The sequence below is a fragment of the Pyxicephalus adspersus genome, chromosome 10 (assembly GCF_032062135.1).
Source record: "Pyxicephalus adspersus chromosome 10, UCB_Pads_2.0, whole genome shotgun sequence".
Taxonomy (NCBI): Eukaryota; Metazoa; Chordata; class Amphibia; order Anura; family Pyxicephalidae; genus Pyxicephalus; species Pyxicephalus adspersus.
The window spans coordinates 16447383-16470753 of NC_092867.1; the positions used below are offsets into that span (position 1 = coordinate 16447383).

At 38.6% G+C, this 23371-nt stretch overlaps 1 protein-coding gene across 2 annotated transcripts in view; it reads left to right on the top strand.

Moving 5' to 3' along the window:
* Positions 1-12368, top strand: part of OAT (ornithine aminotransferase) — a 14601-nt gene extending 2233 nt beyond the window's left edge. The window contains exons 1-10 of one of the 2 annotated variants that reach the window (XM_072424080.1): positions 742-834; positions 4044-4267; positions 4796-5020; positions 5111-5206; positions 7249-7376; positions 9666-9788; positions 9868-9996; positions 10438-10551; positions 10644-10788; positions 11819-12368. In XM_072424080.1, the coding sequence (XP_072280181.1) occupies positions 4072-4267; positions 4796-5020; positions 5111-5206; positions 7249-7376; positions 9666-9788; positions 9868-9996; positions 10438-10551; positions 10644-10788; positions 11819-11979 (1317 nt within the window). In that variant the 5' untranslated portion in view covers positions 742-834; positions 4044-4071 and the 3' untranslated portion in view covers positions 11980-12368. Of the gene's footprint in view, positions 1-741; positions 835-4043; positions 4268-4795; positions 5021-5110; positions 5207-7248; positions 7377-9665; positions 9789-9867; positions 9997-10437; positions 10552-10643; positions 10789-11818 lie in introns of those variants that run through there. The other variant, XM_072424079.1, reaches the window with a different exon arrangement.
* Positions 12369-23371: the final 11003 nt, after the last annotated feature.

The following is a 23371-nucleotide window of genomic DNA, read 5'->3' on the forward strand; positions in this document are numbered from 1 at the left end:
CCCATGCGTGGGGATGTAGGCGGGAACGTGGCCCATGCGTGGGGATGTAGGCGGGAACGTGGCCCATGCGTGGGGATATAACACACATTTAGAATAGTCATGCTTTGTATATGCATTGAGATCTAGTTTCTGGAATTGTGCACATATGTATGTGAAACCTGGAAGCAGGCAGAAATAATTACTGGGTGATTAATAAGAGAATGTGTTTCTATGCCATGAATATAATTCTGTGCACAGGGACTGTCAGCCAGCTTGCTTGGGATCTATATATGCCAGCGTGGCAATGAGTTGTGGCATTTGGTGCATTCTTGTCACCTTTCTCGGTGTCTGAGGCCCATCATGAATAAATGAGCATAAATGCTGTTTGGCTCCTATACCTAGATTCCAGTTCAGAAATGTATTCAGCTGCTTTTGAGACGTTCTTCCATTTCTGTATCTGCCAGGTCACGTCTGGCATGTACTCCCCATCACCATGCCATATATTCTATGTGCCAACCATGGTTGGTTTGCTTTGGCTTGTCTGAGTTAGGATTTTGGCTTGCGTTTGTTGACCTGCTGGAGATAATTTTATGACTTTTTTTTTTCCCTGTTTGGGGAGTTCAAGGTAGACGGGTGTTAGATGGGTGTGCGCAGCTCTTTGTAACTACTGGCTGCTATATGGAGGAGTGTAAGGAGGAGAGTGTGGCTCCAACCAATCTTACATCAGCCAGGAGCTCTGCACGTAGGTTCACGCCTCTCTGCTGGCACTAAAACTTGTTACCTAACCTGAGTTGATGCAAGTCAGAACCTAACTACGTAATAGAAAGTGGAGCACCCTTTGTGAAAGGTAAAGAGGTAAGGTTTGCTCTATTTAAACTGCATTTAAAGGGCCATATATATATATATATATATATATATATATATATATATATATATATAAATTTAGTACTTGGATGGGGGGAAAGGGGTTATAAATGTTCATAATTGAAAAAAAGTTTTCCAAAAACATTATGATCCCTGGTGGTTATAGCTAGATTTTTTAGGGGGTTATAGAGCATTAGGCTGCACTTGCATTAATGGCCGGTATACCTGTCTGTCCTGCTGTATTGGATTCTGATAATAATGTGACATGATAGTGCCAAGCAAATTCATGTCTGGTTAGTCCTGGGGTGTAAAGCATTTTGGCTTCCTTTATTATATTTTTTGCATTTTGGATTAAATAAAGAAGGGTTAACTTTTTGCAATCTCTGTTGCAATGTGCGATTTCCCTTTATTTTTTACTTCCTGTCCGGTCGACACAATAGAAAGCCAGAGGGAATCCTTAACAATATAAAATATCCCCTGACAGATGTCACCATATCAACGGTTCTCGCTGGAAGATTTTCTCATCCTTACTTTTGATGAACAATGTTCACTAGAAGAAATTGTCTTAATCTTCCAAGCAGGGAGCATAGATGGCAATAAAACTTGGATAGGTTTGCTAATGCTTAGTAGAAGATTCCCATTGGTATCTGGGTTTTTCTGTTTGCTTTTGTAATTTACTTTTTTTAGGTGGAAAATTTACCTTACCTTACCTTTTCTAATTCTCCTCTTGAACCAGCAGTTGGAGCATTAAACACATTTTCATGTTTTTTAAACTTTCTTTTGTTGCTTTTGTTTGAAAGTCTACAGAACAGCTGAAAGTAAAAGACTTCATAGGGACTGGAATAGTTTTTCCCAGCCTATTTAAAACAAAATTCTGCCTCTAGTCAAGCAGTTTTAAATAGAGTAGTCTAAATCAAGAGGTCATTCTATGATATGGCACACTTTAAAAATTTGGGAGATCTGTTGGGTCAAGTGGGGCCATCTGTATTCATGAACTCTGAGGATACGGAATCCGGCTTAGGCTGATTGCACAATGCAGTGAATAATGTTTGGCATTTGTGAAGTAAAAGCTGAATTGGGTCAGCTCTGTGGGGATTTAAATTGGTGGTACAAAATACTTGACCAGCAGATTGGGAGGGGTTGGATTCGCCTGCTTTGGAGATGGTTCATACCGGTAGTCATAAACTTTGTTTTCTGCATTCTAATGGTTCAACCTGAAGATATTTATGATTGTGGCCAACATATCCCCAACTTGTACCCAATACTCTGTACAAATGGCCATTTTGTGATGTGAAAATATTTAGTTTGGTGCCAGAAAAGCCATATAGTTTGTGGTTATAGTACTGGCTTTCTGGTGTCTTGGGGGGGATTTCCCCTATATTCCAATTTTTTATTTCTCTTGGCACCTTTTGTCTTTTGGGACAGAAAGTTAAGGGCACCTTTCATCTTGGCGGTTCTCAAACAGTCATTTAGCTATCAAATTTGGCTTTGTCACTGACTGGCCATGAGGTTGGTGTGCAGTTACTGCTGCCTCTGGGAAGGCGCTACATGTAGCTTATCCCGGGTGGCAGCTCCATTGAGAATGAATGGATGTGGCGGCGAGTGGTACTGGTACCCAATATTGCTGTTAATGTACAGAGACCGGTTCTTTAAGAACCAGAGTTTTGGTTCAAGTGACCCAGTAGCTGACAAGGTACCAGCCCCCAGGAGTTGTGGTTGATAGTTGGATCCCAAGGAAGCTCTGAACCTTCTCCTAGTTTGCCTATTTTTAATCTTCCCAACACATCAGAACAGAATATTTACCTGCTACCTACCTACGTGGTCAATGGGACGATTGTTGGTAATTCTATGTAGCTGCAATGCATATGGCAAGGGAAACTTTTTATTACCCTTCCATATGCTAAATTTAAAATGACACTTGCCCTACATACACAAAGTTGTGTACTTTCATGACAAAACCTCTTTTGTAGCAGAGCACTGGAAATTTTCCATTCTGCGGTCTGTTGTGTGTACGTTCAGGATGACTGCAGTGACGAGAACTGGAATGTCATAAATATGAATGAACTTGTGTGACCTTGCATGCATTGCTGGAGGGGAGTCTGGGGTGGTGGCTGTTTGTACCAATCAAATCTCTCCAATCAGCATGCCAAATATTGTGTTTGTGTCTTTAGTTGTTACATTGTCAGCTGGTAGTAGACCTTTTTGCCCTTTTCTCAGCCTTTTGTAAACAAGTATGTTTTTAGATTTTTCTCTGCACTTGTGTAAGGGAGTTCCTATGGTTGACTCTTTAGTCCTATTTCTGATTAAATTGCACAATTTATTTCTGAGTATTGTTTGCAACCTTTGGAAAAAAAATTTGCAAACAATGGAATGCCTTTCTGTGGTACTCTGCCATCAGGGTCTATGCTGACCAACCTTCCCTTTCCACACTACATAATCTTTAATGTAGCGCACTACTATAGAGAAGAGCCATCCCGACTCCAATTGTCAAGGACCATATGCAGGCCGGGGTGTTCATATAAATGGTAATTTTCTCAACCCTTTCAAACCTTACGTAGATTAAAAATGTGTTCAGATCTTGGCCCTTAAGAACTGGAATTGGACAGACCCGCTATAGTGGATGGTGGCACCCAGTAGCATTTTTGTGTTTTGTGGTCTAGTCAAAGCAGACTTTTACAGGAAAAACAATAAATGATGATATAATTTTATTGGGGCGTTCAAATGACTACCCTGCAGACAAGGTCTCCTAAATGTTTCCATACTACCTAATTTTGTCAGGTTTTGTTTAGTTATAGCTAGTTTTTTTTTTTTTTTTTAGCCGGGTTTAGTTTTCTTGATGTTACCCCCCCCCCTCCCCCATACAGTCAATCCTAGATGTGACGTTTGCATAATCAGTTTATATGTATTTGGAAAAGACAACCTAGTTGCATCATCAGAACAACCATGAAAAGTTCATTGGAACAACCCTGATAAGTTCATTTGAATACTCCAAGCCAAAATGATGTTGCAAATTGTTGACCCAGCTAGGCTTATCTTGGTTTTGGGTGTTTTCATGGTCATTATTACGCACGACTGGCTGTGAACTACTTTGTAGGGAAAAGCTGCATTGGCTTTAGTGGCATTTGCACAGTTGGTTTTGTTAATGCAGACAGAGCCACAAGTTGCTACTGTTCTTTAGAGTTTTTTTTTTTCCTTTTCAGGTAGTGAGATCTTTTCAGCATTTACAAGATGTTTTCCAAACTTGTCCAAAGACGCACCTTGGGTGCTCTATGCAACCTCCGGGCTTCTATGAGTTCAGCTGGTCCAGCAGCTACAGAGAAACCTGCGGAAGATATATTGACCTCAGAATATGTCTATGATAGAGAAGCAAAGTATGGCGCCCACAACTACCACCCTCTACCCGTTGCTCTGGAAAGGGGAAAAGGTTTGTCTTTATTCTTTAATATTGACCATGGACTAGCTTGCTGCATTGATATTAGTATTATAGTAAATGTTTTGAAATGTTTTTATTCCATATACTGCTAGAATACAGATTACCCTATGAAAATTGGCATTAGATCTTGTACATTTATATTATAAACCCCTCAGCCCACCCTATCCTTCTGGCTAGTTAATAGTTGTTGACTTAATTGGTGCCATTGGTATACAATATTCTAGGCTAATAGACCTGCATTGGGCACTTCTTGCCAATAGGAATACAGATTGTGAGGAATGTGGACCAGGAGATATGAGCATGGTAACTGCTGCTAAATCTGGAATTGCTGTGCCAAACTTGGTGATTTGGGTAGGGTAATTGTGTTCTTTAATCCTTATACAAGACTGTATCTACCCAGTGTAGTTTTTAATGTTTATCTGACAACATAATAGGGTTACCTTCTGCTCACACTAAATTTAAAATGTTGGGGGATAGAATCCTATATTGCGTTATCTAAAGCAAAACTTTACATTCTAGGAGTGTATGTATGGGATGTGGAAGGCCGGAGATATTTTGACTTTCTGAGTGCTTACAGTGCTGTGAACCAGGGACACTGCCATCCCAAGATCATCGATGCTTTAAAATCTCAAGCAGAAAAACTGACTCTCACATCCAGGGCTTTCTACAATGATGTGCTCGGGGAATATGAGGAGTACATAACTAAACTGTTCAACTACAACAAAGTTCTCCCCATGAACACAGGTATGTGCTAAAACATTGTATTGTGCATTAAAATATGGTCACTCATCTGCTGCATACATAGATTGTAATAAAGGTGTTTATTTGTTTTAGGTGTTGAAGGTGGTGAAACTGCTTGCAAATTGGCCCGGAAATGGGCATACACAGTAAAAGGCGTTCCCAAGTACAAGGCTCAGATTATATTTGCTGGTAAGTTGACAGTCTGACATGCAGTGGTAATATTTTTATTACATGTAGTATTTAAGATGTTAAGGACACCCAACATACAGACAACTCCTAGATACTAATGGGGCTTCCCTGCTTACTTGTGTGCAGGGCAGAGGCTTGATTGTGGGGAGAGGGGCAGTTTGCATGACTTGCAGAAGTATTTTGCTGTTTTACAACCTTTTGTAACTCTATAATGACCAAGACAAACTCTTTAGTTTTTTATTTTGGCATATCAAAGCTCCGCTTGCTCCATAAGGTAATAAATGTCTAGGCTTCATAAAGGTTTTCATTTTTTTTTTTCTTTGTGATTAACTCAGTGAGGATTTTATTCACTAACTGACACCACGCTGCCTAATAATATGTTGAGACAAACATCTGTCCTAATTGCATTTAATATAATGTACCTGTTCCGACTTACATACAAATACAACTTAGGAACAAACCTACAGTCCTATCTTGTATGAAACCCAGGGACTACCTGTACGGGCCATGGGATGTTATCCTAGTGACATCTGATGTGCCACAACCCCTTTGCTAATGTCCACATTAACACATTGATGCTAAAGTGGCCTTCTGGAGAACTAGATGTAAGAACTTTGTGATATCACCCTTGGAGGGCATCCTAAAATGAAATGTCCAACATGCAGGATGGCAGCAAGTCCTGCTAATGGACTAAGCAAATTGCTATACCTTCTCTTGATGTTCAGTGCTAATCACTTTTTGGTACAGGCTTCCTGGCAGCAAGCTCAAATAATGGTGGTTAAAGTGGTTTCATGAAAGGATATTGGAAGTATAATTATCAACTTTACCTCCCTGCTCCCATATTTATTGTAGTTGGGGAGAAGAGGATAGAGAGTGCCATGAAGAATACATGCTATTGAAATTGGACCCAGATTCTTACACAAGTGCCAAGTAGTTGCAGAAAGCTACATTAACCTGGACACAAGGTTTCTAGCAGGGTCAACAGAACTAGCAGAACAAGTAGAAAAAATGCATTCAAATCCAAGGATTGCCAAGGTGCAATTTTTTTTGTTGAGTTTAGTAGTTCTTTAATTCTTCCTCATCCTTATACAAGCAGATCCACTGCCAGTTTCACACTCATCTGACCAGTCTGGACTTTGGTCCCAGAACAGTGCAAACACATGTGTGATATTCTGCCCCTAATAATTGAAATGGAGATTGGGATGGGGATGAGTTTTTGTGAACACATTTGTACACCTGACAAAACTTTTAATCTTTACCAATGCATCCAGTGGAGAACCAAACAAAATCAATCTGCTGTTATTTTCACTTTGGGGTAAATCTTCTTGTCTTATTGATTGATGCAGAAGTGGATACTGACATTTATCTTGGTGTAAACCCTGGAGGAAACTCCTAACTCTCCCTTATACTGCTGCATACTTGCCTTGTATTTGTTGGGAGCATGTTGGACCTACAGACATGCCAACGCCAAAAGTAGCAAACTGACTAATTGTTAGATTTAGTGTCATATGTTACAAAAAAATCTAACGTTTTTGTATAGGATTTGGTTTCAGTGCCACCTTCATGAAGCTGCAGGCTTTACTGTGTTTGATTAAATAGATCACCAATAAAATGTGGATTTACTAATTCATATGACTCAAAGTAATGTTTTAATATTTGCATGAAAGGCTCAAAAAGGGTAGCAAATTGCCTTTTTTTTTTTTTTTTTATTACGTTCTTAATTTGGTATATTGGGAATTGGCAGTAAAACAATTGTTGCTTAGTATCACATTACCAAAGCAATGCTGTTATTGACATAAAACTGATCAGGTCAGTTGTTTTTGCTCTAGGCTCATCAAGGCTTTGTTTAGAGGTTTGACTTGAATGTACCTTCAAACACATAAAACTGGAGGACTTGCTAAATTTTGCATATTTATTGGCCTAATATGTAGATCTAAGATTCTCAACAAACAGGTGTCTTATATTGCAACTACCAGATTTTGTGATTGGAAAAGTGCAGTTTGTTAAAACATTATGTTCACTTTTTGTTTGTTTTTTTCCAGCTGGCAACTTTTGGGGCAGAACCATGTCTGCTATATCGGCCTCTACAGACCCATCCAGCTATGAGGGCTTTGGACCATTTATGCCTGGATTTAAAGTAATTCCATACAATGACCTACCTGCTCTTGAGGTAAGCAACAAATAACATTCCCAGCTCTTTGTTAGAGGTGCAGGCTTTACAGGCCATGCTAATATCTATTGTAGATCTAACAAACTAATAGCTGGATACAAATGAGCAATAAATAGTGATTTTAATCACATCCGATATCGTGAAACTGATGCTTGGCATGATGATCATGTGACCTATTGGCTTTATTGAACAGTTGTTAGATTTCTTTGTTACCACACTGGAGCAGCTTTTTTCAATTGCTGTCCCTTAGACACAACAAGGAATGGGTGGGAATCCCTCTGTCACCATAATAGGGTCTCCATGGGAAGTTTTCACCTCGATTCCAGTTGGCCTCTATAATGGTGGCTGTCTGCAGACTGCAATCAAATCCTCCACCCTTTTTTGAAACTTATTCTACCTTGAAGTGTAACTTGTTTCTTGCACTAAATTTCTCAGCTTTGTGTTTATCCTCAAAGTTCCCTTTAATATACCGCTTTCAGTGAGCATCATTAAACTTTTACCCATTGCCAAAAGGGTGCTGGAGGCTGTTTCCTATAGAAAATTGTTAGCAAATACTAGAAGCTAATGGAGTTGCTGAAATACCTAAGGGAACAATATGGGCTTTATAAATACAAGCTGATTTTCTGCCCTCCTACAGTATCACATTTGTTAGATGGATTCTGGCTTTATTTGCTTTTTATATCCAATATTCAGCTCTGTAAATTCCATATGGGCTAGTTAAAGCTGGGGTGTTATTTTGCTGGAGAGAAGTAGAATATATTAGTACAGTGATACAGCATTTTGTGCCTGGAATATGCCAGGAAGATTTCCATGCGGGGTCATGCAATCTTCTGGTCTTCAGAGTGTATTTTGCACTTCTAATATAATTTTTTTTTTTTGATGAAAACAAGCAATTCAGTAGAGGTGGTAGAGGTCTCCTGTTCTGACCTGCAGAAAGGTTCATTCTCGGTTTTTTTTTTTTTTCCAGATTTGAAAACAGACTTAAGGATTAGTTCAGACCACAACTGTGGGGGGAGATATGAGGTTTCAATGTGATTTAGAGGATTGAAGAATTTAGAAAGTAGCAGCCATACTTTGCCAATGTTTCTAATTTAGGCAAATTATAAAAATCTCCTTTAGATGGTACTTTGTGCTAGAAAAAGTGGCCAAACTTAACTCCCTTCTGCTTCCGGGCTGTTCTTGGAGCAGGACCATAGCTCATATTCGGTGGTTCTGCCCAGTGCTTGACAACTTATTAAAAATTTTTAATTGAACTTCTAAAACGAATATCAATTTTTCATAACTCCTGAACTCCCTTTTTAGTAAACCTGATGTAGCTTTACCTAAGCATAGTTTGCACTTGATATATTGTACAGCGGTAAAGTCAGTGATTTTTTTTTTTTAATTTATTTTTAAGCCGGGTGGCAGACTCTGTATCTTGGCCCAACTTCTCAGAAACCACCCCAAAACAGCCAGGTGGTGCACCCAGCTAAAAGTGGCTGAGGAGAACTCTGATGTACCATCTCCTAGCAGTTAGGTTACAGTTCAGTCTTGGAGAACTCCTACCTGAGTGCTTTCACTCACTGAATAATGACAATGATAACCTGACCTGTACTCTTTAACAATATTTTAATATTTAATACTACTTGGGATCCTTGGATTTATTATCTATCTCTTTTGTAATGTGTTGGTGCAATAACCCTTGTTCCCCTCCATTATTGATGGTTTCTTAATTCTTTGTGTAGCTAATATTTTATAATGTAAAAGGTTCTACCTATTTTGCATTGCTTTGTGATTGTTACTGTACTCCTGTATATAAAGCAGATTGAAGTCTAAGATGTGCTCTCCTTATGTTTACATCATGTTGCCATTGAAGTTATTGGAATTATGTTTTATGCCCTGTTTAATTATCCTAACCCTTGTGCTTTAGAAAACATGATAAAGAAACTTAATGTTTTTTTTTTTTTTTAAAAGACAACAGGCAAGGCACTTGACATTACAGCCTAGTCTAGAACTTTGTAAGCTTGTGATGGACTGAGGAAGCCCCAGGATAATAACATTCCAATTTTTTTGCTCCCATGAGTATACGCTTAGACTTGTAAAAACCTCAGAATGCACATCTATAATATAAAGATACTTTGATTGTCATGCAAGTTGCTTATATAACACATTGACTGTTAGTGTCTTTATGAAAAAAAAAGCACTTTATCTGCTTAACTTTACTTTCTATGTATGTGATCTTAACTTTGGGGTGTATATCCTAGGTATCCAAAATTGCCCTTTTTTTAAAGTTGCATTTATTCCCTCCAGCGAGCTCTCCAGGACCCCAATGTGGCAGCTTTTATGGTTGAACCTATTCAGGGTGAGGCCGGTGTCATTGTTCCTGATGAAGGTTACCTGACTGGTGTGAGACAGCTGTGTTCAGCACATAATGTAAGTGTATAAAAGGCTTGTCGCTACAGTTCAGTGTGCTACTACATACATGTGATGACAAATCCTTCTTTTTTTCCAGGTTCTGTTCATTGCTGATGAGGTGCAGACTGGGTTGGCCAGAACTGGGAAGATGCTTGCTGTAGACTATGAAAATGTTCGGCCAGATCTTGTGATCCTAGGAAAAGCCTTGTCAGGAGGAGTGTATCCGGTAGGTAATCATAACATTATGCTCTATATAGGAGTTATCTGGATTTTGGAGAATGTTGTGAAATGTCCCAAACAAAGTATTAAGACAAACTACCAATTCTGTTTTCTCCCAAAAGCCTTAGGGATTGGGTCAATATTTAGTCCTGTAATCCCTGCGCAATCTTTAAAAATCATTTTAAAATGGGAAAGACCACATGATCATTTATCATTGATGAAAGGGTCTAGAAAATCTGGGTTCTATAGAATTTTTAAATGGTTTAAGTTGAAATTTTGATCCACATTGGGAATAACTGTCAGTTGGAGTTTAGAAGTCATGCCAGGTACATTACAAAACAAGCCTAAAAATGTGACTCAATAGAAATCAATTTGCATTATTTTCCTTGGTCCTAATTCTGTATAAGAAAGGTTTTTAGATTTCTACTTGTTTATATTCACTCTTCAGGTCTCTGCTGTTCTTTGTGATGATGAGGTGATGCTCACAATTAAGCCAGGAGAACATGGGTCCACCTATGGCGGAAATCCATTGGCATGCCGTGTTGCAATTGCTGCTCTGGAGGCAAGTACTGAGCCAAATGTACTGTTGATGGTGATCAGATCTCTGTTAAATATCCCTGTTTAATAGGTATTAAAATGCTTTTTTTCCCCCAGGTGATAGAGCAAGAAAAGTTGTCGGAAAATGCCAATAGGATGGGTGAGCTACTGAGAGCTGAGCTTATGAAGGCACCATCAGACATAGTGACAGCTGTCAGAGGAAAGGGTCTGCTCAATGCTATTGTCATCAAACAAACTAAAGGTAAAGATCCAACTGATATATATAAAATATATTCTAATAATCCCAACTGGCCTTATGGAATAGTCATAATTGGAATTTTAGAGAGGAAGTCTAAGGCATCCAAGTCTTTTTAGCTTTTACAGAAGTTGGAAAATTGTAATTGTTTTGGAAATATCAGTTTAGTAATGTTGCCATATTACCTACTGAAACATGGAGTAGCATTTGTGTAGTTTCACATTTTTGCAGTAACGAGATTGTATACAGAAACAAAAGCAATGCATCCCCTGGGTGGTTTGTTGGAATAAATGGTTTCCTACAAGTTTACCTACTCTGCCTAAACTGTAACCCTTGTGCTCTTGGAGCTGCTAGATAACTCGAATAATGTTGGTGTTGAAAATATCCTGGGAAAACACAACTGTTTAAACCCAGAGAAAGCTTCTATAAGGCAACTGAAAACGTATTGGATATCACAAGAGCTCAGATGTTCGTTCTCCTGAAGTAGATCAGGATTTTGTGCACTTTGCGTAAATAGGTTAATTTTAAATTGGCTGCTGAATGCAATGCAAAAGTAAGTGGCCTAACCTCTGACTTATTGGAAACAATATCAAAGAAAAATGATATTGGCCAAAAACAAAGAAAACAAACAACAGTTTTACTAGTATACATTAAACGGTATAATGCCTCATAAATAATAATGTAAGTTAGAGGTAAACATCTAGACAGATGCTTCTCTGACTGATATTAATTATATTTAGTATTTACAATATTTCATGCTGCACATATGTAATGGAGGGGGGAAAAGATAAGTCTTCATACAGTACAGTTAGGTAAGCCAACACGTTTCTCCCTTAGGGTTTCTTCAGGGGTATAGAGATAACCGAATAGAGTTAGTTTGAGGTTTTTGTGGCACTTTTCTTTAATATTGTTTTTACAATGACATCTTTCATTACATTTGTGAAGTTTGGATGGGCTGAGGGCTCTCATTCTGCAGCGATAAAGCTGCTTTAATAAATAAAACAAGTTATTTTGACTAATCTACTTATCTTTTAAGACTGCGATGCCTGGAAGGTGTGCCTCCGCCTCCGTGATAATGGACTCTTGGCCAAGCCCACACATGGAGACATCATCAGACTGGCACCACCTCTGACCATCAACGAAGAGGAGATTCAAGAGTGCACCGAAATCATCCACAAGACATTGCTTTCATTTTGAGCTGCCTTAATGAAGGCATATTAATTTCATTCTGCTTTTCATGTCTTGGCTCAATGACTGGAAACTCTAAGTATTTTAGAGTGTTTTTTGAATAGGTCCAATGGACACGTCTGCTCTTTACTGATCCGGTGTCGATGACCTGGTTGTCATTGCTGCACACTAATGGTCAGTAGACGGAGGGTTTAAAGTACTGGAAAATGGTCTGGATTACCAGTTTTGGTGACAGAAATTTGTTTAAGGAAGTTATATGTATGCTTTGTAGTATCATGCTGCAGTACAATGTGCTGTGTGTAATGTAGTGTTTATATAAGTAACAGTTATTTAATATTTCATATTTCTAGAAATTGGTTTGCCTTATGTAAAATGTGAATAAACATGGTTTGCTCTCAGCATGTCAAGTGTTTTAATGTAAAAACTGGTATTAACTGGGGATGAATATTTTTACATTACAACAAATCATACAGGATCTATCCATAACCGTGGTAAGTAGCACTATGAAACATATTGGTGCATAGGATAACCATTGTCACAAAAAGAGGTTTTAGCATTTGTCACCCCAGCAAGAGATGAGGGTAAATCTTGCATCAGACTTCCTTTCCCAATCTCTGGGATAAGAATCCAGCACCCAACGACTAGACACTAAAAATCTTAAGTTTCACCCTGATTGCATGAAAAACCCCTTGTGGTCTTGGACGAGCAGATCAGAGGATTTTACATATAAATGTGTATAGTTTTAATATTAGTAGGTATTTACTTTTTAGTAAACTGGAGCAAACAATAATTTACCTGTAGTAAAAACTACAGATTGCTTTAAGCTCTTTTTGAACAAGAAACAATTGCTTGTGACGGCTAGAACTTTAGTTTGATTTTACGTTTTGTTTTTTAACATTTTCTCTGCTGCCCAAGGATCAAACATGACCATTCTAACGACTAGAGAAATGATCTTGTTTGCAATAATTTGACTATTGTCAAATTTAATTTCTTTCAACAGCTTAGGACTTTAAAGGCAAACCATTCCAAGACCGTTTCATCAACAGTTTTATAAATAACCATACATGTTTGTCAATTTAAAAACCACAATCTCAATCTTTATTTTCTTGCTCAATGTTTTTTGTGGATCTAGTCTACTTCAGGAGCAGATTGAGAACTACAATTACATCCATACCATAAAGATATCACAAGTCAAAATGACAAACAATACACTTAATCCTATTAAATAAAACTTATATTTTTACATACAGCCCCATGAACCTGTAAGAAATGGCAAGGAGCCCAAAAGGTAAGGGGTAAAGGTTTCCCAGGCTTGGCACGTTATACAATCCTAAAGATTGTTTAATTATTTGAGTATCATTCAAATAAATAAAAAAAATTCCAACTGGTTACAAAATCTACCCATTGCTTTGTGAATATTGTACTACTGAGGTAACAATTACCAATATTTCCTTCCTCTAAATTCTGTACAAGATTATACATAAAATACCTGCTGATCTTACGAGCTAGCAATTGCTATAGTTCTTTCTCTGTGCTGACCAAAAATATCAGTTAGCATTGTGTTCAGTCATACCTACAGACTCACCTATACACAGGATAGAAAGGTGAGGGAAGAACATGTGCAGTTATGTCCCACAGTGACAATGAATTTTTCCCTATACGTATGTTACTTTAGGACAGTAGTGTTACTAGCAGAATTACTGGTAAAATGCATATAGGTTTAAATATATTAGACTGCTGATTTGTGAGGATGTAAAGGAGTCCCCATGCTAGACATATACTAGGATAGCATTTAAAAAATGGAGTACTTTAATATACTTTTTTTTTTTTTAAGGTGGGTAACCCTAGAACTTGCACCTTCAATAACAAGCCAGCTCTCATATTTCTATAACTGCCTTTTACCTATTCTGCATATGAAAAAATGTTGGAGCAGTGACACATTTTTGGAATGCTGGCTGTATTTACATGTAAGAAATATGCCAAGCTGGCTTTAACCTACTAAGCTCCTAGCAGGACATATTGTAGTGCTTAATGTACTATCAATATATTTTTATTTGTGCAAAAACTGCAAAGAAAACCTGGTTGCTTGAATGCACAAATACTTGCTTCAGATGGTAAAGTGGGGACACTTGCATGTAACTAATCCACCTTTGTGTTGGGCACCAATAGTTAACTGAAGGAGGAGGCAGTCCAGAATTTCAGGCTTCTCTGCTGTTTTAAATTGCACACTGTAAGTTTTAGATGCTGTATGAGTCATATAGTCTGCTTTGTTTCCTTGCAGATGGGCATTTATACTATTTTAGCATTTTGCAGCTAGATCAATGGAGCCCGTCTTATTTCCTATTTGATGGACCCTTCCCCTCCCAGCCTTATCCTTTAAGTCATTGGATTTTTTTTTTAATATGAAGGAAGGGTCAGCATCACATGAGGGCATTGTCTTGGATGGTTTGCATGAGACAAGGTGCTGTGATGTTTTTAAGGAATGATGTACAGCACTGCCAGTCTTCCCACCAGCCATGATCTTTCTGCCAGAAACACAGTGGTGATGTCACTGGGTCTTAAATATGATATGTAAATGAAAAAGTTTTATTCCAAAACAGCATTATTGTGCTGGTTAGGATGAGGGAAGAAGGAATCAAGAAGGCAAAATATAAGCAGATTAAACATCGGCTTTAAATTTACCAGATAGCGCATGGTAATTAAAATGCTGCATGCTTTCATTGACATTTTTTTATTATTTAAAGAACGCTTACAGTGTCTTATGAGGGAGGATGACATACAGTATGTCATACACCATATAAAGTTACAGTATGCATCACTGTCATGAGGCCAGCATGCTTCTTCTAACATGATCTGATACCCTGCCAAAAATCCAGTGCTGAAATCCTATCATGCTGCATCACTCACATCAATTTAACCATAAAGTGGAACTAAAATTGCACTTTTCGGAATCCACAATCATGTGTGTCATTAATGCAGGTGATGTCCCTTCTGCAATAAGCCCTCCTAGCTGCCTGGTCATTCTGGGTATCTGTCAAAAAGGTAAACTGCTCATGTGCAGCATGATCCTGGCTTCCCATGAGCATGCTGGGAATGAATGAACTTTCAAGGGAGTTTAATGTCAATTAAGGTGGCCAGAGATCCTCTACAGCAGGGGTGTCAAACTCTGGCCTTCCAAAGGAATTCTAAATATGAATTGCAGCTGGCCCACTGCTGCGTTGAAATAGCGCTGCTACTACAATTCCCGCATCACTCGCATCTATAGACCAGCGGCCTCTCTGCCCATGCATGGCCCTGCATTGGACTGTTTTCTTTTCGCCGGGAATTGTAGTAGCGGTGCTATTTCTTTAATATAGGCTTGTTCCAGATTGAGCGTTAAGCAAAACCTCTTTGTTTCCATATGAAAAGGTTTTATATATAATGAGAAGGAAAAACCGGAGGGACAAGTGAAGGTCAGGGGTTTAGTTCCACCTTAACCCGCACCTTCTTTCCTGGCACCTAACCATATCCCCTAACTCAGTGATCCCCAACCTTTTTGGACCTACGGAACACTAAACTTACAGACTCCAGACTGCGCATGCACGGGGAGCAGTGTGTCACTCATAGGGGAAGAAACTTCCCCCATAGTGACGTCATGATGCCAGAACCCGCTCCCCCATTACAGGTCTGATCCGGAGACACGACCCACCCACCACCCTGAGCCTGCGTTACATACGGGAGACATGGTCCATGGCTCCGGCCGGTGCTCTCGCGGCCCAACTGTCAGAAGGCCGGGGCCCACTAATGGCCCTCAAACTGGGGATTGGAGCCCCCTGCCCTAACTAACTTTACTCACAAGCTAACCTACTTGGAACCTAGCACTAAAGCTGGTGAAGGAATCTGGAGTGTGTACAGCGCCAGTTGTCCGTCTTCCGAACTACCGTCCTGGTGGATACATGGACGATGGACGACAAACGATCCTAATAGAAGTGACGGGGAGAGAGCGCAGTGGGGTGCCACTCTGTCGCTCTCCCCCTCCCCTCTGCACAGAGCAGAAAGGTGGTGTATGTACAGCACTCGTTTATGCATCGTGCAATAAGGGTCGTTGGAAAGGATCGTGAAAGATCATTTCCAACGACTATTATTGCACGTGTGTATTCAGCTTAACCCTCCAGCAGCTCAACATTCCAGGTAGCAACCTTTCACAAAAAACATCCTGAATAATGTGTGGTTCTGGACAATGTTTCACCTATGTTCCAAATTAAAGCATTTCATACCAGAGTTGCTGATACAATGCTGTGAAATAATTGTCACTGGCACAATAGGCTGCCTCATAAATTTATTTCTCAGCTGCAACTCTTCCAAATTCATTATGCAAAGCATAATTATACAATATACATTCAGTAGAACACATCTCTTATAATGACCATTATCAGCCCTAGGGCAATGTAGGTTTTATTACTGTGCTGTACACTTCTGATAGAAGGCTGTGTTACTGAAATGATCCAAAAGCAGCATATGGGGTATCAATGTGGTCCAGCTGTAGCCTATAGAGGTCACTATTCCCACAGCCTAGGAAATCATCTATCACAGAGGGAACTAAAAATCCCATTTTTATTGGTTGTTTTGCTATTTTTCTATGGTTTCTACAATGCATAGACATAGGAGGATCTATTGCTTTCAGCTGATTCTATTCCTACTGTGAAGTTGTAATGCATTAAGAGGATGTAGGTTATTACACGCTGCATTTGAGTTCATACAATGTTTACAATCCTGGACCAGATCTATTCAATGTTTGCTGGATCACCCAGGTTTACCCATGAAGGTCTATCTTCTCCAGTCTTGGAGAGCTTTTTTAGATCAGGTCCAATGTGTATTAGGCAGAATTGGTCATTGGGAAGTCATGGAGGTGATGTAATGGAAGCAGTAAAATTAAGCAATTTGTGCAAGAGCCGGATTTTGATCTCGATTGGGTTAGATCAGGGGTGTTAAACTCAAATATGCAGAGGGCTAAAATTAAAAACTTGGACAAAGTTGCGGGCCAACCTTGAAATTTATTGAAAAAATTGAGGACATTTTTCCTTCTCATTAGATATATACCCTTTTCATATGGAAACAAAGAAGTTTTGCTTCACATTCAATCTGGAACAAGTTTATAATAAAGAAAGATTTTTTTTTTTAATTTTATTTAAGAAAAAATCTTATGCCTCTTTCTGTATTTGTAGCCTTCTGAGTTAAATTTCAATGGTAACCTTTTTGCACAGAGTAACAATAATAATAATAACAATATTCTTCTAAGAAAATCAAACCATTCAAGTCCATGCCTTGGAGTAGCAAGGAAAAGTACAGCTGAGGGGGAGTGCTGGAAATGCCAGACGCAGCCAATGCGGAGCTAAATCTTATGAGTGGCCCGCCGCTGAAACTCCCTCTTTATTGAAATAGTGTCGCTACTAAAATTCCCGGCATTAGTTGCGTCTATAAAACAGTCAAATGCGGGGCCACGCATAGGCAGAGAGCCCGCTGGTTTATAGACGCGAGTGAAGCTAGGAATTGTAGTAGCGGCGCTATTTCAATGCAGCGGTGGGCCAGCTGCAGTTCATGTTTGGGATTCCTTTGGGGGCCAAAAAAAAGGACGTTGGGGGCCAGATTTGGCCCCCAGGCCAGAGTTTAACTGGGTTAGAGTATCTTCAAAACAGCAGATTTTATTGGATGTTTCTGATATGCAGTGGATATTATCTATCAAAACTGGCCTGTTCCATCCGATCCCACAGAAGAGTTACTGTAGTACCAGATACTGAAAACCTTAATGCTGGACATACGAAAATGCTGCCACAATACACTGCTTGCTGCATAACATTAGAACCGGACCCTGGATCAATGGAAGAAGGTGGTCTGGTCTAATGCTTCAGGTTTTCATTTAGTCTTGGTGTGTGGTTTACCCGGGGAAGAAATGGCAGAAGAATGCATAATGGGAAAAACGCAGGTCAAAGGAGATAGCACAACTACAAACTAATAATATGAGAATATGATCTAGAATGACTTTGTCTTTCCTTAAATCTCAGATTTTTCAGCAGCAACTCCTACATGTATACTAATCTCTCTTGTAGCATTTTATCACCCTTATCACTTCTTTTTAGAGAATCTCTGCACCTCTGGAAATGACCTCATTCTCACTCCATCATATTTGCTTCTGTTGTCATTGGTGGAGAATGCTGACTCTGGGAAAAGTTAATGCCGACCTGCTTATTATGTGGTTCTCTCAGCAGCCAGACTTTGTTACGTTCTATCTTTGGAACGCAGAAAGCAAAAAAAAAAACACTGCTGAGTAACAAATGCTGGCTTCTTTCCTACAGTAATACAGCTTCATTGAGTTATTTTTAGTGTCTCCCCAGTGTATTGCTTAAGTATGTACTGTGAACTATATATATTTTATAGATAAACTGAGGATTGTTGAGAACCAATTACTAATATAAGGGAAAGGGTTATGTTTTACTAAAGAGGAAGCAAAGCCTGGCCCCTAAACTCCAGTTCAGTGAGCAGGACAACTTGGCAAAGCACTTACCTCCATTTTGATAATTGGATGATGAAGGATCATGCTGGGCTTCAGTGCAGTAAGTAGTAAAATTTGGCCAAAAACACAAACTCCTACCTTGCTGATTGGAAAATAAAAGAACATACTGATGCAGGAGGTGGTAAAACTTGGCCAAGAACTCACCCCCATTCTTCTGAATGTAAAATGAAGTAGCGGAGTGGTGTCCATTGCAGTAAGTAGTATGGCTTGGGCACATACCTACCTCCAGACTACAGATGATAAGAAGGCAGCCTGGTTCCAGTGCAGGAGGTAGTATGGCTACCAAGAACTCAACACCAGCCTTTTGACTGAGTAAGCAAGCCACTAGTGCAGTAATTAGTACAGATGGTCAAGGGTTGGCCCGAGCCGAGATGAAGGAGAAGTGCAGAGTAATTATACCAGCTTGGTCATAGATCTGCTGATTAAACCATAAAGCAACAGGTTTGAGTATAATTATCTGTTATCTATGCAATGCATGCAGATCATGAGCTGTGGGCCAGCAGGGTGCTTTACATAACCTCCTGTAATCAGGAAGCTGTAGGTACACCCATATGTGAATATGGGCCCATGTGATTTAAAACAATGAAAGCAATGAATGAATGAACAGGGCAGGTCAGGGACAGGTTGGCGAGGAAAGGGCTTGAAGATAATTCTGGTCGTTCTCCATACAGGATGGGCTCTAAATGATTTGTTCCAGCTTCTAATGCACATATTAAGAAGCTCACAGTATGCAGTATAAGCAACTTCAAAAAATGAGAAGATATTGTACAACAGTGAAAATTGAGGCTTGTGTTCAGTGTGAATGTATTTTGTGGATTTAAAAGTCTTGCTTTTTTCTGTGGATTTAAAAGTCTTGCTTTTTTCAGATGTAGGAAAAGGTGCTACACCGACAAAGGAAGATATGATGTGTTGAATACTTGAATAGTCAATGCTATTTCTTCCCTGCAGCATAAATCAAACTGACAGCCCGATTGTAAGTGTAATCAGCTACATGACAATAATTGCTCCATTCCTAAGCAGCTTCCATATACGCCTATGTTTGGTTAATAGTGCCTGACACCGTGTCTCCTTTCTAACAAATCTATTGAATGGTAGGCAATAAAATGATAAACCTTGTAAGCTGTTTAAAACGTCTATTGTGAGGGGTTCCTTAAGGACCAGGACCACCATACATCTTTTGTATTTTTCTAACAAGCAGCAGTAAATTTGGAAAATATGTTTTAAAAAGAATCAGAAAATACTTTTATTATGAAAACTTTGTATGATCTATGTTGGAGTTGAACAGCTCTTTGTTGAAATGGGAAAAATAGACACCTAGAACCTTACGTCTAAGCGTTTTAAATGGTCAATATTGGCAATAGAAATATTTTTTCTTACTTTCCGATACAAAAAGGAGGACTAAAACAGTTATTTTACAAGATAAAAAATACGCACTTGGCTAAAATGAAATACAGCCTACTAAGGAGCGTAATAAACTCCCTGTTATATGTCAGAAAATAGTAACACTCAAGTGGCAACCCTGATATTCTCTATATGAGATAATCCCATTCTCATTTTCAGTCCCACATATTTCAGAAAATAGTGGCACTCTGCATAAAATGAATTAAAACAAGTCAATACATTTCAAAGTTGCTTAAAACATCCCAAGTTTTTAAGGTGCTAGCAATCAAATAATCCGATCCAAGAGTATCCACACAGCTTGGCATAAATCCAAAAAACAGCACTAACAGCTTTCTGCAGGCTGAAATAAATTCATCACAAGAGATTGTTTAGTAAAAAACTGGTTAAACTCGCTCCAGATCCTTAGGGATCAGAAGAGGGGACCCGGGCTGTGGAAGTGTCCAAATAATGGACCAAGGCAATCCAACATAAGTATATCCAAAGAAAAAACTGACACCGATTGAATTCCATTTGACCATTAATTTGATATTCGAATATTATCTTTTAACTTAGATGTATGGGGCTTAGGATGTTATTTATAAAAAAATCACTTATCACTTATATTATGGGAAGGATACATGACGATTTCCTGTTAATATGGAAAGTGGATATAGATTTTCTTAAAGTGGAAATAAACCTGTGATACTCACCTGTCCATGTTCTGTTGCAGGGAGCGGCCATCTTCTGCTTCCTTTTCTTCCTGGAGATGATCTTCAGCCATCTTCATAATTTTTCATATTAGTATTAGTAGTATTTTTGACATAAGGAGTATGTTTTTAATTGGAAAAGCTGTTATTCACTGCAATGGTTTTATTGGTTGTAAGATAAGAAAAACAGTTGTAAAATGCATGATTTTAATAACAAAAATTGAATTCAACTCCAACGTAACTGGACTATAATATCAATTATCTGATCACTTGTAGGTCCATACATGTACAGGATTATCTTTGTGGCCTAAAATATGTGGGTGGCACATCTCACACTTTGAGTAAGAGTATAAGTGAATATTAGAAACATAACTACAAACTCGTCTATTTTTTAAAAGCAGTAAATCTGACATTCACTGAAACATTCCCTGGTGGAGAATTAATTACTGCCATTGAAATACGTTGACCTAGAAGATTCTCCACCTGAGAATGTTTCAGTGAATGTCGGACTCACTGCCTTATTAATAGACCTCATAGTGTATCCCTTCACTTTTTGGAAGCACATCAAAATCTAAATCATCTCAGGTTTATTGGGATCAATAAAATATCAAGAAAATGGCGAGGTGATCATTTTAGAAGAAGAGTGTCCAAGTTGGAAACCAGTTGGATATATAAACTTAAACACTCTCTCCTTTGGGACTAAATATTGATTTGGATTTTTATCTATTGATATTTTTTAATTAGTATTATGTGTTCAGATACGCAAGATATTGAATGTTTCAGACATGGGAAGGTTTTATGCATTTTTGTTTCTCCAACCCTGATATGGTACAAGTTGGGCAGAATTTCCAAAACACATGCTATGTATGATGTTATGCCTTTCAGGTTCATGTGATTGATCTGCTGTCACATTGTCTTTTTATATGCTGATTTGGAATAAACAAAAAAAAATTATTACTGGCTTATTGATTCCTCCAAGGTATCCTAATTTTATCTGGAACTTGTGCTGTGTATCATGCTCTTGTAAATTGAGGTTCTCCACCATGGGAGTCTATGGGTATACTTATGTTTGATTGCCTTGGTGCATTGGTTGGACACTTCTACAGCCCATGTCCCCTCTTCTGATTCCCAAGGATCCCAATTGTGCTTGACTACTTTTCATATTTAATGGTCTGACTCTTCTGGTGAGTATTTTCTAGCTTGTGGGAAGCTGCAAGTTCTATTTTTTAGATTTGATGGATTTAGAAGGGATTTATATGGATTGGATTGTTTGATTGATAGCCCCAGAAGACTTGGGGTGTTTTAAATGACTTTTACATTTATTTAATTGTTTTTATTTGTTCCTGCTTAAATGCCACCTAAATATGACAGTGAGAATTGGATTAGCTTAGACGATGTCCACCCTTGGGATAACAGTTGGCCTCTCCATAAGAAAGAATAACTAAGAAGAACCTGGCTGGAGACATCTGCAGAGGCAGAACAGCAAAGTTCTCAAAGTAGGGTGGACAATGGACAAGTAAGTATAAAAACGAGTCAAACATCTTCTATGGTTGATAACATACAAATAAGAAAATTTCTAAATGACTACCTGTACATTATGAGAACATTATCTATGTCTGTAGGTAAAGCGATCATTTGGAAACTATTTTGTCTTCATTCCCTGTAAAACATGGGGGCCATGGAGTGCAGTGTGTGCACATTCCATACATAAACAAGGTCATTGAGAAAAAAGCATCATAGAAGCCGGTCTGTTGTCCCTTAGGGTCTATACACACATGCCTGATGCTTCATTGCCATAATGCACGTCAGAATAATATTAAAATGCTCAAATGCTCAAATGCAGCACATTGTAATACATGGTAACACACATACATGCTTACTTGCATTGTGATGGACTAAGTTGGAAAACAAATAATAGATGTCTCACTTGTTGTTCATTCCTATTGTTGACAACCCATTAGTTAACTAGGCTGTCTTCATGGAATGCTCAATAAAGCATTACAAAACCAGCTTTAATGCACATACTTCAACGCACCAGTATAAAGAGTTACCACCAGAATGAAAAATCTATACCATTGCCCTAAAGGTGAAAGACAACACAACTAAAATGCATAAGTAAAAAACAAAAAAACAGTCAGAATAGGTCACCCAGCAGGATTTTGTGACTTGGAGGGGAAGCCAAAAAATTTGCATCTGCATACGTAGATACATTAGCCAGCCATGGACATTGTAATGGGGTTGGGTAGGGAGCAGACTCATCAACGTCTATCTATAACCCAAATATAATGTTACCAAATGACTTTTCCAATCCTCGCAGACCAAATCAGTACTAGATAGAAGGCTGCTAATCCCCTTACAGAAGCCAGGAACAGGAAGTGCTTCTCATGTGCTTCTGATATTACAATGTGCTCCATTACATAATGTCATCCCAAAGACATCTAAAAGCTTTTTCCTCCTGCTAGCATTAGGCAAAGCCTCTCTAAAATGACTTTTATCTTAGTCATGGATGTATTTCATTATTATATTTGACTGAAGACTATACTTTAGACATTTTATCTGATATAGGGATTTTTAAAGAAGCACTCTGTGCATTGAAATTGGAGAAGCACAAAGTTGACTGGTTAATGACATTTTGAACTTAAAATTAAAAATATTGTCAGCATGTCTACACCGTGATCATTAGTATAAAGTAGCCATTATCAATGATTTAACATAGAGAACCGGTGGTGCAACTGCCCTGAAACCAATGCAAAACTGCCTATGT